Source organism: Nesoenas mayeri, assembly GCF_963082525.1.
Source record: "Nesoenas mayeri genome assembly, chromosome: 14".
In the NCBI taxonomy this organism is placed as follows: Eukaryota; Metazoa; Chordata; class Aves; order Columbiformes; family Columbidae; genus Nesoenas; species Nesoenas mayeri.
The window spans coordinates 173,082-190,203 of NC_137556.1; the positions used below are offsets into that span (position 1 = coordinate 173,082).

At 54.1% G+C, this 17,122-nt stretch overlaps 1 protein-coding gene and 1 long non-coding RNA gene across 4 annotated transcripts; both read right to left on the reverse strand.

Moving 5' to 3' along the window:
• Positions 1–757: 757 nt before the first annotated feature.
• LOC308045731 lies at positions 758–6,977 on the reverse strand. Its single transcript, XR_013922824.1, has 4 exons — positions 6,650–6,977; positions 4,594–4,691; positions 1,503–3,244; positions 758–1,376 (listed from the first exon to the last, which is right to left on the reverse strand). It is a non-coding gene; the product is annotated as an uncharacterized lncRNA (long non-coding RNA).
• A 2,458-nt stretch (positions 6,978–9,435) lies between these two features.
• On the reverse strand, positions 9,436–15,555 carry LOC308045600 (uncharacterized protein). 3 transcript variants are annotated; one of them, XM_080352944.1, is made up of 6 exons: positions 14,442–14,563; positions 13,920–14,079; positions 13,154–13,250; positions 10,969–11,690; positions 10,384–10,569; positions 9,436–9,497 (listed from the first exon to the last, which is right to left on the reverse strand). In XM_080352944.1, exons 1-4 carry the CDS (start codon positions 14,530–14,532, stop codon positions 11,589–11,591), a joined length of 450 nt encoding a protein of 149 aa, XP_080209070.1. In that variant the 5' UTR covers positions 14,533–14,563; the 3' UTR covers positions 9,436–9,497; positions 10,384–10,569; positions 10,969–11,588. The 3 variants fall into 3 exon arrangements, 1 of the variants encoding a protein (XP_080209070.1); XR_013922805.1 differs by lacking the exons at positions 9,436–9,497; positions 14,442–14,563 and adding an exon at positions 15,151–15,555 and having other exon boundaries at positions 10,392–10,569; XR_013922806.1 differs by lacking the exons at positions 9,436–9,497; positions 14,442–14,563 and adding an exon at positions 15,140–15,555 and having other exon boundaries at positions 10,392–10,569.
• Between the last annotated feature and the right edge of the window lie 1,567 nt (positions 15,556–17,122).

The window sequence follows — 17,122 nt, forward strand, 5'->3', positions numbered from 1 at the left end:
TCTACAAAAGTCTGATTAAACCAAACAGCCTGAGGTCTTTTATCAAGCTGCAGATCTGCCAGGAATGCCAAAATGCAAGAGTTTACTCCTGCAATATTCCACAATGGAACAGCCACTTAATATCAAATATAATCTTAAAGTTCCAAACCAGTATATTAAAAAGCTACCACTAAGTATTAGAAGACCACTGCAAGGTCTTATTGCTTTTTGAGTTAAATAATAATTTATCAATAAACCAAAACCCAATTTCTGCAGTCTGTTGTTCATCCTCCTGTTCATTCATTAGCACTGCAGCAATCAGTTTTTATACAATGTGTCAACAGAGGCGTTTGAAAAACCCCAAACAAAACTTATTCAAGTCCACGGACACCCCCGCCCTCCCTGCCCCCCCCACCCTGAGCCCCACGATCAGCACTTGGTGCAGGACAGGAGCACAGCTCGACAGACAGAACCAGAAATCCGACTGCGGGGAGAAGGAAACACCAAGGTAGTTACAGCTTCCTTAACATCCCAAATCTGATGTCTTCCAAAACAAAGCACATCATCCTCGTCATTTAAAAGCCAAAGTTGCTTTGTAAGTGTCTGATCCTCACACAGCTGAGCGGTTCTCAAGTCCGCTGACCCCCCTGTGCAGCCGCCCCCGCGTCTGTGTCCCCTTGTCTGAGTCCCCGGTCGCGGGACAGTGAGTGGGGTTGGGCTCCAGTGATAGAGAAAAACACAAAGAGTCAAACTGGAAAAGTAATTAAAACAGAAAACCTGAAAGCCAGTTTAATTTTAATAACTTATTTTTACACTGCTATAAGCATATGAAGTACAGGGGTCACAAACTCTGTTACTACCACATATGTGCCTTATTACATAAGCACAAGAAACAAAGAAGTAGCATTTCTTCTATTTTTGATGTAATGATGAGCTAATCCATCTCCTGAGATGGCTTCCAGACCCGATTTAGTATCTACACCGTGTTGTACTGCAGATAAATACCTCAGGTCAGCATTAATCGAAGACAACGTGCAGAAGGCGCAATATGCAGGGAAGCACGAGATCCTGGATTCCTTACACGAGTCTACTTCTAAAATTGTCTAAAAATGCTACAGAAATTGTAGCAGATAAACAACAGTAGCCACATTTTGTTCTATGGCATTTACATAATGTTGATCCACCTGTATTAAGTTGTGCCCTTTCGGGCCAGAGCTGTAAACTCAGTGTGTTCAAAGACTTCTTTCTTTGAATAGAATACACTTGAACTGGCTGTTTTGAAAAGAGCGGCTGTGCAGACCTGCAGCAGCTGAATGAAGGATGTAATTCCAGTGAACGGAGACAGAAAGAAGATCAGCACAAAACCAGCAATGACAGATCAGACACTCACCTAAAGCCTACGGAGACCAAAAAAAGAAGTTGTGTGGGCTTAGCAGTTGGGGAACCGGACCAAACAGCCTGGATATTCTCCAACAGGAGGGTCTTTATCTGGCCATAATCATGTAATCAATGGAGAAACTTACCATGATCAGACAGAGTGCAGGCGTGGGCAATGAGAGCAGCAGATCCCACACCGACACAGTGTCAGAGCTTGTACAGACCATGAACACGCTCACGGGCCTTGTCCAGTAGTTTACACACTATTCTGAAATGAGACACCCATTTAATCGTTGCACAGTACATACTGTCACTTTACACAACTTGGAGAAATAAAGCAAGCTCATAATGTTCATACTCCATACATCAGGATAGGAAGCTACTCATAAAATGCAATCATCTCTGCCAGATACAAGCAAATGTATACATTTATTTGAAGCAAATTCCAATCTTATACTGTCATCTCAGGTCAAAATCTGCTATTAGACACAGGACACACAGCTCAAATGCCAACAGCTCATAAGAAAGCTGCACAAGAGAATTAACTAAAAATACAGCTATGGAATCAAGTATGTTTTATCAATACGTCAATGCAATTTCCTTCTCTTTCTTTCCTTCTCTTTTCCTTTCCTATATCCCTATTTCTTTGGCTCTCCCTCTATGAGCAGTATAACCTAAGGCTTACAGCCACAAAACTCCTTTCTGTAAATCCTTTGGCTGTTAAACTGTTCACCAATTTGGCTTAAGTAGTGTGAATCTTCCTGCAACCCTGGGCCAAGCTGCAAAATAAAAGGTGTTGGGGTTTGTTTGTTTATGGTCCTTGAGTACCCCATATACTCTTTTCTAAGGGGGGCGTGAATCTGGGTCACCTCCCCACACACAGCTCTGGCGGGACGTGACAGCTGGGGACGTTCTGCAATGAAAACTCGTCTGGACAGTGGAACATACTGAATAGGTCAATCCAGCATTTAATAAAAGCAACGGAGTTAGCACTTGAATTAACAGTCTGTTGCATGAATAACATGCTCTGCTGTATTGCGGCCAGTTGCGAGTGAAAACAGTGCAGTTACCAGTTTGGTGTGCACGGTCCTCTGTATACACGAAGACATCCAGCCAGCTTTAGTCACACACCTGATCCTTCCTTCGTGTTACAGATCTCTGCAGTGAAAGCTGGGAGCAACAAACACTCAGCTTTCTGACATGTCATTAAAGAGATTTTTCTGCATTTACCAAAATCCTGCTGGAGCCTGTACCTGGTTGCTTTAACTGGCATTACACAAATCATTTACTAAGCAGGTACGTCAGCCTGCGAGGAGACACGGAGCGGTGACAGCTGTAAGTCCCTATGATGCTGGCACACCAGCATAAAAGCTAAAGAATTACTTAATTTCTAGTAAGAAAGATGCCTAATTTTCTTTTGGCTATTAAAAATTGTATTAACCTCCAAAAATAAGAGAGTAAATGTCTGTTAACACACTTTTTCCTTTTATGCTGATGTGAAGAAAATTCCTCTCTCATCCTGGTATTGTCAAACAGGATGAACATTTACAGAGAATGAGAGTGGGGAGTGATGAAAAAGTCAACAGGTTTTGCAGTCAGTTTGTACAAATTAAGATATACGTGATATTGAAGCAAACGCAAATGTTTCTAACGTTCTCCTATAGAATCTCCTGCTGCTGTACAATAAGATATACTCTCAGACTGACAACATTAGTCTGTGTCTTTGTAAGGCGCAGCCTTTTTCCTGCCATATCATGCATAGGTACCACATTTATATATAGCCAGGTAACTGCTCATCTAAGGTGCATTTCAAAACATATCGTATCCTGCTTGGGAACTTGTGCCGAAATGGAAAGTAGTTGTTCTGTATCCAGGAATTTTGAGATAACTGTAAAACAAAAGTAAAGAGATCAGAAATTGAATGGAAATTGTAACAAAATCTATTTTTTTTAATGAACACAATTACTTGGTGAAACTTTTGCTCATCTTTTTCATTCATTTTATCTCTACAAATTATTTACCAGGAAAAAAAAACAGGTTAAAAATTGCTGCTATCTAAACTATGTTGTCATAACTATACAGACTGTACCGAAGCATGCAGTGATTATTTTACAGGTGGACATATATCAATTCAGCGATATTCTTTTAGTCTGATTGAATCACACGTCTCTTGTGATAAAGATCAAGATGACATGATCCAGCTCCAGGTGCACTGACTCACACTCTGCTATTGTGTTTTGTTGAGTTTGTCTGGACCACTATGAAGAAACAGGAAAAAATATCCATACACATCAAGTATAACATCAGTAATGCCTTTATTTGTCTTTAATGTATACATTATGTTGACTCGAATACTTTCAACTAGTCATAGAGGTAGAGACAAACTCACATTATTTGAAAAAGGTATTGGCTGACTTCTACCCATTTTATTTGAGAAATTCACTTCAGCGGCCGTTAGCACCGTAGCTCACCCCTGCCTGAGCCTGCTCCTTGCGCAGGGGCCACCGGAGAGGTGCCGAGGGCCAGCTTGCCAAAAAAAGCGAGGATTGGGATTAACCCTTCTAAGGGTTAACCCTACCATGGGGCCCCCAGGTCTACCTCGCAGGGGGGGGGCCCCCAGGTCTACCTCGCAGGGGGGGGGCCCCCAGGTCTACCTCGCAGGGCGGGGGCACCACATCTACTGCTCCTCCTTGGTGAGGGCCCCTTATGAGACGGCAGCTCTGGCGCAAACGCACAGAGAAGCTGCTGCAAGACTTAAAACCTTCAAGATGCTGGGAAGAAGTGCCAGTCCCTTAGACTGGATGGGTAGAGAGCAGAGCTGCTGCCGCAGCCCAGAACTACACCATAAAACACAACTGACCGGAAACGTTCAAGATGCAAGAACCGTGCACCCTTTTGGCTGTCGATACAAGAAAACCAGCACCCGACTGGTGCTACCCCGATCGGCACCGGCTTGCCAGACCCCGGGATGGCGCTTGAAATGGCTTTCGTGCCCCTGGAGCGCAAAGGTAGCCCAGGATCGTCTGACAGGCGCGAGGCGCGCTTCCCGAACTACGCGACAACAGACGCGGGCTGGAGCTGCCCTGCCCGGCGCACGCTGGCGTGGCGCTGTAAAGTTCCCTGACCCCGTTTATCTGCCCAAAGGGGACTGCTCCTGGACTGCCCTTTTCTGCCTGAGAACTTTAAACCCTCCCTGCAGTTCCCAGCCCCTTCCCAGCCCTCGTGCCTCCACTTAACTTTTAGAGGGACAAGGGACCAGATCCATCTTCAACAGAGGAAAACGCGACGTGGGCTAACGGGGATCTTCCTGCAGCTCTCACTTTCTCCATCACCACCTACAATAAGGAAAGCAAGGACATGCCTACGATTAGGCACCCGAATAATATTTATCGGTAGCAGTCTACGAGTCATTGCTCGCCTTGGCTGAGCTCCGGGAGGTACGTTTGAACGATCTACCGGGGGCCGCTGCACGCTGCAAAGGTCCTGGAAACAAAACACTCTTCTAGGAGAGGAGATTATATTAACAGCTATTAATACAGCAATGCAAACCAAAACACAACACTCCATCTTCATCATAGTCAGGAATTACTGGAAAATGCAAAGCACCCCGAACTGAATCAGCCAATGAAACATAACGACAAACAACCTTTCTACTACAGCTGCTACTGAACCTTTGCCGCGCCCGAAGCTCTTGCCTCTAACGGACACCTCCGCTCCTCCTAAGACGTCTGCCCACGTAGCTGAAACAGCTCAAAAGCTGCCGACTGCCGAAAGAGCAGCAGAGAACCGGCACCCAAGCGGTCCTGGAGCTGAATGAGCTCCCTCCCCGGGGACTGGGGCTCAAATACCCTGAGCCCCGCCCACCCCTTCCTACAATCCCCTGGGAAGGGGAGGGATCAATCACCCCAGGCCCACCCACCACCCCGATCAAATCACCTGGAATCTCACTTGAAGTGACAGTACCTGCACTCCTGTCGGGCTCTGCCAGACACTGTTGCTTTTCGTGAAGCCCTGTGCGGTTGATCTGTAGGGCAGAGGAACTGTGGGGTGCTGTGGGGTTACACTGTGGGTCTATAGGGCAGAGTGAACAAGATACGGGGTGCTGTGGGACAGCACTGTGTGTCTATGGGGAAGAACAGAGTCACTATGGGGTGCTGTGGGGCACTGCTGTGGATGTATGGGGCAGAGTACAGGAGCTATATGGTGCTGTGGGGCAGTACTGTGGGTGTACAGGTTGTTCAAATGTAGCTACCAATGACTCCACATTAGTTTTCCGCCTTTATCATTTAAAAGGAATTCCAAACAATGTGCTTTTTAAACTAGGATTCAGACCGGGAATAACCGCTGCCTAGTTCACCAAGTAATAGCTGAAATTAAATTTAGTTATTGCTCACGCCTAAATAATTTCATTTCTTTCCACTTTAACATTTTTATCATTACATTACTACCAGGCGGATTAAGTAGCACACATTATTTTTTACTATAGATATAAACTAATTTGTTACGCGAGAGCAGCACCAAACAGAACACTGTAGCATAATGCAAGTAAGAATGACTAGCATCAAAATCAGCGTCATACGATCAACGCTGAAAGAGCTGTGAAGCCGCAGCTCCTACCGGTTCTGACGTTTGTTTCTTATCGGGCACCTCGGACTGCTTGTGTTTCTTACCTGGCACTTACCTGGCACTTCTGAGCGCTTCGGGTCAAACGGCGTCTCTGCCCCCTGGCCGTGCGCTGCAGTACCCGGGTTTCGCCACAGGGCGGCAGCACTGAGGCGCGCCGCGGCACCGCATTGGGGCGGCCGGCTGCAGTACCGCGCTTTGCCCACAGCACGGCGACACTGAGACCCGCCGCGGCAGCCCCGGCCGAGCGCTCGTGCCGCGTGGCGCGGGAATCCCCAAAAAATAACCCAAAAAACAAACGCCACCAAAGAAAAAAGCGCACAGACAGCCGCGGCGCGACAGCCGCGCCACCGGGACACAGAACCCGCCGCGCCGCGCCTCGCCCCGAGCTCCCGCCGAAGCGGCGCCCCGCTCGCCACGCCACCGAGCCTGCAACCGCGCCTTAGCTCTGCTTTTCAACGTCCCCCCGGCTAACGGGGGCTGCGCCGCTCCCGGAGGGACCGCCGGACCGGGCACGGGCGCCGCGCCGGAGGGAGACGCGGCTCCAGACCGCCAGCCTTCAGCGCACCTGCCCGCAGGGTCCCACACGCGCCTCCCAGCAGCTTCGCCAGCTCGGCGCGGGGGGGAAGCGGAACGGCACCCCGGTCACCCCCGCCGCGGCCGCACTCACCTGCCGCCTCTTTCGCCGCTCCGCTCCGCTCCCCTCGCGCTCTCCCGCCGTCCCGCCGGGCTCCGCGGGCACCGACACCCGCCGCGCCCCGGAGACCCCCGCGGCGGGAGGTCCCCGGCTGTCGCCTCCTTCCCCTCTGCCCTTCTGCCGCCTCCGGGGAGCCTCACGAAGGGCGGCCCGGAGCCGCCTGCCTCCAGATGCCCGGCCGCCGGCCGCAGCGAGCGCTCCGCAGCCGCCCCGGTCCCGTTCGCTCCCGGTTACCCTCCCCCTCCCACCGCCCCGCCAACGCCGCGAGGCGCCCGCGGCTTGAGCATGCGCAGGAGGGAGACCGCAGCACCCGCCCCTTGCCGCGTCTCGGTTGGCTGCCTAGGACACGTCAATCACCTCTCTCGCCGCCTATCAGCGCTCGCGCTTTGAGCATGCGCAGGAATGAGCCCGCAGCACCCGCCCCTTGCCGCGCCCCGGTTGGCTGCCTAGGACACGTCAATCACCTCTCTCACCGCCCATCAGCGCTCGCGTTTTGGGCATGCGCACTAGGGTGACCGCAGCACCCGCCCCTTGCCGCGTCCCGGTTGGCTGCCTAGGACACGTCAATCACCGCTCTCGCCGCCTATCAGCGCTCGCGTTTTGGGCATGCGCACTAGGGTGACCGCAGCACCCGCCCCTTGCCACGTCCCGGTTGGCTGCCTAAGACACGTCAATCTCCGCTCTCGCCGCCTATCAGCGCTCGCGCTTTGGGCATGCGCAGTACGGAGACTTCAACGCCCGCCCCCCAGCAACCTGATAGGCGGACAGAGTGGCGACTGACGTGCCTAGCAGCCAACCAGCGCTCCGCCCCCCCAGCCCTCCAGCCCTCCCGCGCCAGCAGCCGCCTCTCAAAGCGAAAAACGGCCAAGACCCACACAGCAGCAACATCGAGTGCAATCTGGCTTCAATTCTGATCGTGCACTTAAAAGCCTCTCTCAGTCCTACCGATGACTGCTCCTTTTTTGGAAGGACAACCTTTCTTACCTGAACATCCTAAATTGAAGACTCCACGGAACAGAACGAGGATTGAGCCACAGGACAACGTGCCATCCAATTACACTAATAGACCCTAGAGGTCAAACCCAAATTTAAAATTGCACGTGTCTTCTCCAAGCAGAATGAGCCTGTGATTCCACAAAAAAAGGAGGGCAAAGAGCAGGCCAGCTTATCAGAGAAAGACAGTGACAGGAGCAAGACAAGGTGACCGAGAGAGAGGGGGAGAGAGGCAAAAGGGACGGAGAGGCCAAAATGAGCGCTCCACAGCCTCCCCTCCCTCGCCCCGACCCCCATTTCCCCGTTAACTCCCGCTACCCGCCCCGACACACCGCGGACGCGTTAGCCAGGCAGGCAGCTGTCCAAAGCGGATTGAATCGGCGCGCTCTGATTGGCTGCTTTCCACCCCACCGCGCCGTCCTCCTATTGGATGCGCCTTCCCGCGGGCCGCGCCCAGGTGCCCGCCTCAGCGTCGGACCTGACTGAGGACTGCGCAATTTGGACATGCGCAGGACGGAGACCTCAACGCCCGCCCCCCCGCCATCCTCATTGGCTGCCTACGCACATCAACTGCCATTCTCCCCGCCTATCAGCGCCCCGCCCCTCCAGCCCTCCCGAGCCATCTGATTGGCCCGCTCTGCATCCGCACCCCCCTCCCCCCCTCCCCCCCCCGCTCGCCGTGCGGCTTCCAGCAGCCGCGTCTCAAAGGGAACAAGAAACCGCGCTCCCCTGGCTTTCCGCACCACAAAAAACCCTTCCGTCTTGCATTGCCCTTCGCCAGTACAACTGCACAGCTGGGAACTCGGCAACGTCAAGCAGCCGTCTGACAGACGCACACGCAGAACCTGACCAGGCTGGGGTTTTTGGCTGTCTTACGCACACGGACTTGCACTTCCCTGAGGAAACAAATTCTTCTTGAAGCACAGCCTCTCCCTGGGGAAGAGAAAACGCCCACTCCGCGCTACCACACACTAGGCAGCCCTGGGGAAACCAGTGAAAGCCAAGACCCACAGCAGCAACGTCGAGTGCAATCTGGCTTCAATTCTGATCACGCACTTAAAAGCCTCTCCCAGTCCTACCAATGACTGCTCCTTTTCTGGAAGGACAAACTGAACGCCCTAAACTGGAGACTGCACGGAACACAACTCCACTGGCAGCCAATTTGCCTCTTCTCCGGCTTCCACGGGGAATATCTTGTAGCGTCCTCCAACTCGCAAACGTTCTTCCTCGGTCCACGGCCCCAGACGCGGAATCTCCTGAGCAGCGAGCGGAATCAACCGCGCGGGATTTTCTTCACGGCATCCAGAAGGCGACGCCGGCAAAAAAGCAGGCCAAAGCGCCTGAACCCGTCTGCCGCCCCCAGCCTGCGGCCAAGAGACCGGGAGCACCCTGCCCGAGGGGCCGCGCACCCCGCAGCTCCGGCCGGCAGGTCTCTCTCCCCTCTGCCCCCTGGCACCGAGGTGGCGCTGCCGCCTCGCCCGTGCCCCCTCGCAGCGGGGCCGCCCCGGGAGAGCCGGGGGACCCCGCCTCGCTGCTGCCCCCGAGAAGGGCACGGATGGGCGCGGGTTTGATCCCCCGAGGGAGAGAGAGGCCGGGCTCCCCGCGCTCACCTCCCCGCGGACAGCCCGGCCAACGGCCGCTCCAGCTCCGAGCGGCTCCCGCTCGTTGCCGCCGCGGGTCACTTCGGCTCCGCCTGACGCGGCCCCCGGGCAGCGCGCCCCGTCCGTCTGCCGCAGCTCTGGCTCGTCGAGGCCCCGCCTCTGCAGCTCCCGCTCCCCACGAGCTCTGCGCAGCAGCCCGGGCTTCCCGTGAGGTCACAGATCCGCCGCTGCCAAAAAAAAAAACCAGGATTGGAATTAACCCTTCTAAGGAGCCATCGAGGGAGGGATGTCGTTTTCACACAAATGGGGACCTGGCCCCCGTCGCGGGGACGGACACTGACACACAGAGACCTGACTGCGAACCCTGCGGGTCCAACAGCGGCTCTGCCCACTGGCCGTGCGCTGCAGTACCCGAGTTGCGCCACAGGGCGGCAGCACTGAGGCGCGCCGCGGCACCGCCCTGGGGCGGCCGGCTGCAGCACCGCGCTTTGCCCACAGCCTTTCCTTCCTTGTCCACTTTATACAACGGCCTCTGCTCATCACATCTCATCGAGGCTGCTCTACTCGCATTATCAGCGGGCGGTTCCCCAGTCTCTTCCCTGCCAGCTAAAATACCCCGCAACGGGCTCTTTTTCAGAATGACGCTCCTACGCCGTCCTCCCGTTACGCGTCACGCAGAACGACGCGGCTCATCTTGGAACAAAGACAGGCAGTAACTAGCAACGCTTACAGCACCGCTCCACGCATAATACTAAAGCCTACCCACCACATACCGCCCTCACAAGCTGTGCTCCAACTTGATCCCACCCTCTCCAAAACAAAACAATTCCGCTACGCAGCTCCAATCTATCCAACACTCAGCACCGCAATCAGGACACTCTGCAACGCAGGCGGCTTCGCAACGCTCACGCCCCTTGCGCGTTAAAGCCGCGGCAGCTTCTGCTGTAGTTATTGCCGTTCCAGTGCATAGTCAAAAACCAAGGCTAAGCCGCGTTCTTTACTTCATTTCATGAGGTTACTTATGACCCTTTAGTTTCTCGCTGACCACACATCTGTGAATTCTTAGTTAAATACAAACTAAGCTCTCAGCTTCTAAACAACGTGTTACTTAACCTTCCGTCTCCCTCTTGTCCTGCAGAAGGATCTGAAAGGCGAAAAACGTCCCCTCGCCGTGCAGGCGGTCAGAAAGCCTTTCCCGCACGTCAACCGGTTAAGGAGGGCTACATCTTCTATAACTTCAGCGCAGCATACGTTAACTTGGCAGCTTCTCTTCAAAAGCGAGAAAACAGGGACAGGCGTCTGAAAAAACAAGGCAGAGAACAAAGCAGCTGGGAACATCGTGTCACTTACACGTGCACGTACCACCACCCCCCAAAACGGGGGGGGGCTCCCCTAGGAAAACAAAGCGGGGGCAGCGCCCCAAACAGCCGCAGCCCCCGGCCCACAGCCCGGCAGCTGCCCCCCGGCACGGCAATGCTGCTGGCCAGCCTGAAAAGGGAGCCGTTCGTGTCGGCCAACATCGATACCCCCCCTTTTCCAGGCACTTTGGAGAACTCTATTGGCCAGAGTTGCCCTGCTACACTTCCCTCGTCCAGTTGCTCTTGTCTGTACCCTGTATCCAGTACTAAGGTGGTTTTCTAGACACGTTTCACATTGCCGGGTCACTCGTTCGCAAAGAGTTTATAAATTCGCTCTTACCTTTTCGCCTAATCTCGACAGAGCTCATCAGCTCCTCACGCCGCGAGGCACCGCTGCCCTCCCGTCGCCGGTGACAGCTTCTTTGGACCCTAATTCTAATTCGGCTAGAAATCTCCTATTCATTTCTTAGCCTCTTTGTTACAGTTTCCTGATGGTGGCTGGAGGAGACAGCCACCGGGGATCAGAGACGTGGCTCCTGTATCGGTCTCTGTCCTTTCCGTGGCTGGTTTTACAGCGGCACCTGCCAATTTATTTCCAGTTTCCTGACCAGTGTTTCCCTTCCAAGGCCCTTTCCAACGCGTGGCGGCGACTTTTCTCGCAACAGCACAGCTTCCAGCAACTGGAGCATCATGTTCAATCTGCCTTCCTTGTGCTGTGAATAAACTTTATTCTTTTCAAATGGCTTCAAGGGCATGCACCATTCGAAAAACCTGCTTAGGATCAGTGCAAATATTAATCTTCTTCTCTTTGCGTAATTCTAAAGCTCGCGTGAGAGCAATTTCTTCAGCTTTCTGGGCAGAAGTCCCTGCAGGTAAAGGTTTCGCTTCCATTACCCGCTGGGCAGCCGTCACCGCACGCCCGGCTTCGCGTACCCCTGGCTTTACGCAAAGCCGCTCCCGTCAGCGACCCAGGAGCCTTCGGCATCCTCCAGCGGCCGGTCCCTTCAAGCCGCTTCTGCTGTTGCCAAGCACTCGTGGGCCACCGACCGCAAGACGGATCCGCTGAGGAAAGAAGCCGCACCGACAACGTTAGCAGTAGCAATATTTACACCATTAAACGTTCTAAGGAGGCACCGAGGGAGGGAGGTTGTTTGCACACAAACGGGGACCTGACCCCCGTCGGGGGGACGGACACTGACACGCAGAGACCTGACTGCGAACCCCGCGGGTCAAACAGCGGCTCTGCCCCCCGGCAGCTTCTCCGCAAAGGCGAGAAGAGAAAGCAGGGACAGGCATCTGAAAAAACAAGGCAGAGAACAGAGCAGCGGGGGGGACAGAGGAAAAGAGGCCGGAAGAGCACGGAGGACCAGGGCAGAGGAAGAAACAAATCGGCGCGGCGGGGCGGAGACGGGGCAAAAAAGCCCGGCACGGCCAACGGGACAGAGAGGAACGCGGCCACGGGCGGGGAGCGGGACACGGGGACGCAGTGAGAAGCCACGGGACGCGGGGAGATACCAAAAAGTCGGCAAAAAAGACTCTTTAACGCTGCTCTGAAAGCGTTAAACGGCAGGCCATTTCAATACAGCGCGCCGCACGCTCAGAGGATCGCCCCCGTCATCGAGCGTGCACATGACTCACGCTCCTTGGCATTTATGACATACACCTATTGCACGTTCATTTGCTGCTAGCGCTTAGTTAATGCCTTAAACAGAAGCGCTTTCCATAACGCCACCCTCCGCTGGCAGTCCATCGTCGGTACGCCAGAGTGTCCGTCAAGGGTCTCCAGTGGTCCCCGGTGCCCCCCCGCCCCGGTGCCGGCTTCTCGACCTCATCTCTTGAGCATGCCCACTGCCATTTGGTGCTGCTACTCCAGTAGCTCCTTCTCCAGTCAGTGGAACGTTCCCTCTTCCCAGCCTGCGAGCCAAGGACATCCCGCTTTGCCCCCCCTCCAGTCCCTACAGAGCTAGTTTTGCTCCGTTAGGTTTCTGTTACGTTAGGCCTAGTCTTGCTACCTCATGCCGAGGGCTTTCTAAAAGACTTTTGCTCCTCCTATCAACGGGAAGCAAGAGGGAGAGCAACAGGCAAAACCGATGGCAGAGCCAGAGAGACGGCGGGGAGCACAGGGGGCTGGAGGAGGAAAGAGAGGAACGAGGAGCCCCGCGGAGAGACGGAGGGCAGGGAAAAAACAACAAAACGAGAGAAAAACGGGGCGGGGGGCAGCACGAAGGCTCAGAACAGGAACGAGGACGGGAACAGCGCCGTACAGAATGAAGAAAGCCAGCAACGCGGAGCACGAGAAAGGCACAGAGAGACAAGGCGGAGGGAGGGAGGAAGGAAAGAGAAAGACAGGAAGGTCGGGGGACAGAGCAGCACGTACAGACGCAGAGAGGAAGAGAGCAGCGGGGGCGGCAGAGCAGCGGGGGCGACAACGGGCCAGAGAAAGCGTGGGGAAAAAGGAGACGGAGGGGCAGGGAGGCACCAGGACACACAAGCCGGGGATGAGGCCCCGAGGGCCAGGGACTCACAGCGGCTCTCGCTTTCCGTGGCTGCCAGGAGGCTTCTAACAGCTCAGACGCTCCTGTCTCCTCCTCTCCTCCCTCGGGGCGCTCGGCCGTCCTCAGCCTAGGAGAACACGGTGGGGTGTCAGGGCTCCCACGAGACGAGGCTTCGGGGACACGCAGCCTCGCCGGCTCGCTCGCCACGCAGCCGTCCCGCTCCAGGATACGCGCACGGACCCTGCCGCGCGCGTTGCCGGCCTGGCCCGCCGCACGCCACGCAGAGGGACCCTTCGCCCTCCGCAGAGAGGGGCTCTCTCTCTTGCCCGCCGCAGGAAGCAGACGTCGGGCCCATGGCCCCGTGTTTCTTCCTCTTTACCTCTCCCCAACCTCTACAGCTCCAGCCGCGCCAGCACCCGTCCACGGACGGGACGCGCTCCCCCGTCCCTTTGCCCTCTGCGCTGCGAGACGAGCCTCGCCTGCCCGAGGCGGGCGCAGCCCACGGCATCCCCGGGGGGGCAGCGAACGGCCACATCCTCAGCGTGGCCTCTGGGAGCAGGAAAGAAGAAGCAGCGGCCGTTAGCACCGTAGCTCACCCCTGCCTGAGCCTGCTCCTTGCGCAGGGGCCACCGGAGAGGTGCCGAGGGCCGGCTTGCCGCCCTCACCGTGGGGCTCGGGAGCGGCCCAGGAACGCGGGACGGGTTCGCAGGAGCTGCCGGAGCTGGGGGCGGCTGCACGGGGCGAGCGGGGCTGCGGGAGGAGGCTCAGGGGGAGCTCTGGCGAGCTGGGGACGCACCCGGCACCTGCCCCCGGCCGGCTGTCGCCTCCCGCTCCTCTGCGGCACGCTGGGGACGGAGGACGGCGCCGCGTCTCCCGCCCAGGCGCTGCTCCCCACGTTCCATTCCCTGCCTGGACTGGGGGGGTCTGCTGAGCATCGGGCGTTCGCAGCTCCGCCTCTGAAAAACAGAAATTCCAAATTAGAGTTCAGCGTCTGAAATCAACAGAGCAGGAGAAAGCAGAGGATTAGGCAGGAGAAGGGGCAGGAGAGCAGCTGAGCTAACGGAGGATTCCAGGGAAACGGGCTGCCTCGAAACGCAAGGCAGCCTTGAGAAACCAGAGCGACTGGAGCAACGCCAGACGGCAATAAGACAAACTGACACCGTTTAGGACACGCTCAGCATAAAAGCAAACGCTCCCGCTGGTGCAGGAAAACATCTCGCGCCTTCCCCACAGCAGCGCCACAGGAGACAGCCCTGTGAGGCCACGGGACGGGCTCCTACTGAAAGGGAGCAATTAGCGAGACAGCAGAGTCAATTACGCTGTTGAGCAGGCAACATTTCTTTCATCAGCACTGGGGAGCTCCGGGGATCGTCCTCTCCAAGTGCTCCCACCACTGGATGCTCTTGCATTGCTTAGAGTCACACAATTGCTACATATTCGTTACAATTTCTGGAAATTTTAAACATACAGTATATCTAGGCTAAGAAATGATTGATGATGTTAGTTATAAATGTTTTGGTTCTCACTGACAATACATCTATTAGTTAAATAGAAGCTAAGCTCTCAGCTTCTAAACAACGCGTTATGTAATCTTCTGTCTCCCTCTTGTCACGCAGAAGGGTCTAAAAGGTGAAAAACGTCCCCTCATCGTGCAGGGGGTCAGAAAGCGTTTCCCTCACGTCAACTGGTTAACGAGGGTATGAGTTCTGTAACTTCATCGCAGCATACATTAACTCGGCAGCTTCTCTTGAATTCCCCCCCCCCTTTTCAATATCCTCGCGAATTCTTCGGCAGTATAAATCTACAAAACACTATCATCACGTGCTGCGGTACAGCACGATTATTTGTTACGCAAGAGCAGCACCAAACAGAACACTGTAGCATAATGCAAGTAAGAATGACTAGCATCAAAATCAGCGTCACACGATCAACGCTGAAAGAGCTGTGAAGCCGCAGCTCCTACCGGTTCTGACGTTTGTTTCTTATCGGGCACCTCGGACTGCTTGTGTTTCTTACCTGGCACTTACCTGGCACTTCTGAGCGCTTCGGGTCAAACGGCGTCTCTGCCCCCTGGCCGTGCGCTGCAGTACCCGGGTTTCGCCACAGGGCGGCAGCACTGAGGCGCGCCGCGGCACCGCATTGGGGCGGCCGGCTGCAGTACCGCGCTTTGCCCACAGCACGGCGACACTGAGACCCGCCGCGGCAGCCCCGGCCGAGCGCTCGTGCCGCGTGGCGCGGGAATCCCCAAAAAATAACCCAAAAAACAAACGCCGCAACACAAAAAAGCGCACAGACAGCCGCGGCGCGACAGCCGCGCCACCGGGACACAGAGCCCGCCGCGCCGCGCCTCGCCCCGAGCTCCCGCTGAAGCGGCGCCCCGCTCGCCACGCCACCGAGCCTGCAACCGCGCCTTAGCTCTAAACCCCGTGCCCCTCGCGGCGGCCATTTTTGCGCATGCGCTTTGGGAAGCCCTCGAGACACCCCTTCCCCCGTGGTGCGGCCCGCCCCTCCTCTTCCTCTCTGCAACCTGATTGGCCAGCTACGGACGTCAATTGCCATTCTCTCCGCCTATCATCACCCCTCCCTTTTCCGCTCGCGCTGCACTCCGCTCTGCCCCTCAAGTTTTCTCGCGCGACCTGATTGGCTCGCTCTGCTGATTCGCGTTCTCTCCGCCCACTCCCCGCCCCCTGTAACCTCGAGTTGATTTGCATATTCGGCGTGGCTTTTTCTCCTATTTACTTTCTATTTCCATTTCTAGTTCCTTCGCATTTCTATATCTTTTTCCCGGTGGCCCGTTTGAGACCTTGGGTGCTCCATTTACATGTATAAATATATATATATAAAATACATAATATATATGTAAAGTATATATTAAAATATACAGAAATATTTAAAAATGTATCTATATAAATATATATCATATTTATACAAATAGAAATATATATCTCTATAGATATATGTATAAATAGATATATTGCTTGACCAGGTGGTGCATAAAGGCACATATGGCTACTGAGGAGCACTGGGCGACTGAAAACTCTAAGAGAGATTCCGAGGCCTTTTTTGTTGTTTGCAAACTGGAGCAGGAGTCCCACAAGAGTCCTCCCTGCGCTCTTCTCCCCCACCTCTACTGAAAAGTAGGCAGCTTTTTTATTTTTCTTTTTTCTGCCCAGGACTAGCAAAAAGCCAGTAAACTCAAACTTGAGCCCATGCTGGGAAAGCTGACTGTGTTCCCCTTACCAACTAATTACTTCAGGATGTCTACTTTTTAATAGATTTATGTTTCAGAGTGCGCTGCTACGTTCTGGTTCAACCCTTCCCGTCTTCCTCTCCGTGGCTTGCAAGCACATCTGAGGGAGAGAGCAGGCAAGGAAGGCACGTCTCTGTTGCTCAGCTTTAAAAGATTCTCCTGAACAGATTCCAGACGGACACTGAATATCTCCATGAATGTAAAGTGAGATTTTTTTTTAAAAAATGCTGCTGTTTTATTTTTTTATACAAACTAAAACACCAGAGGTCATTGAATCCTATATTAAATACATAAATTAAAAAATAACCATTCATAAAACTTTACATACAATAAGGATTCTCTTCTACACGTTAATACATATAGTACAGATACATGTCCAGTGTTTATCAAAGGGTCATTATACCAAGTAATTTACAATTCTGTTCTGGAATAGACACACAAAAAAAGCTGAGAACAAAAAGTACATATAAAAACACACAGGTGCTGACTGGGCAGGGGAAAAGAAAAAAACCCTTTAAATCATCAGCAACTGTGTGGCTGTGTATTGAACCTTGCCCTAGTAAGAAGGAGACCCTGGGCTATCCAGCCCTCATGGGATGCCATGGAATGAAAAGCTCTGGGGGTTCTGAGGATGTTTCCCACTGAGGTGAGAGCAGGGAGGTGGAAAACGAAGCACATCTACAAAAAAGACGCCGTGTTCCTCCAGGCACATCAGCGAGAGAGGACAGAGCTGTGAGCCACACTAGTAA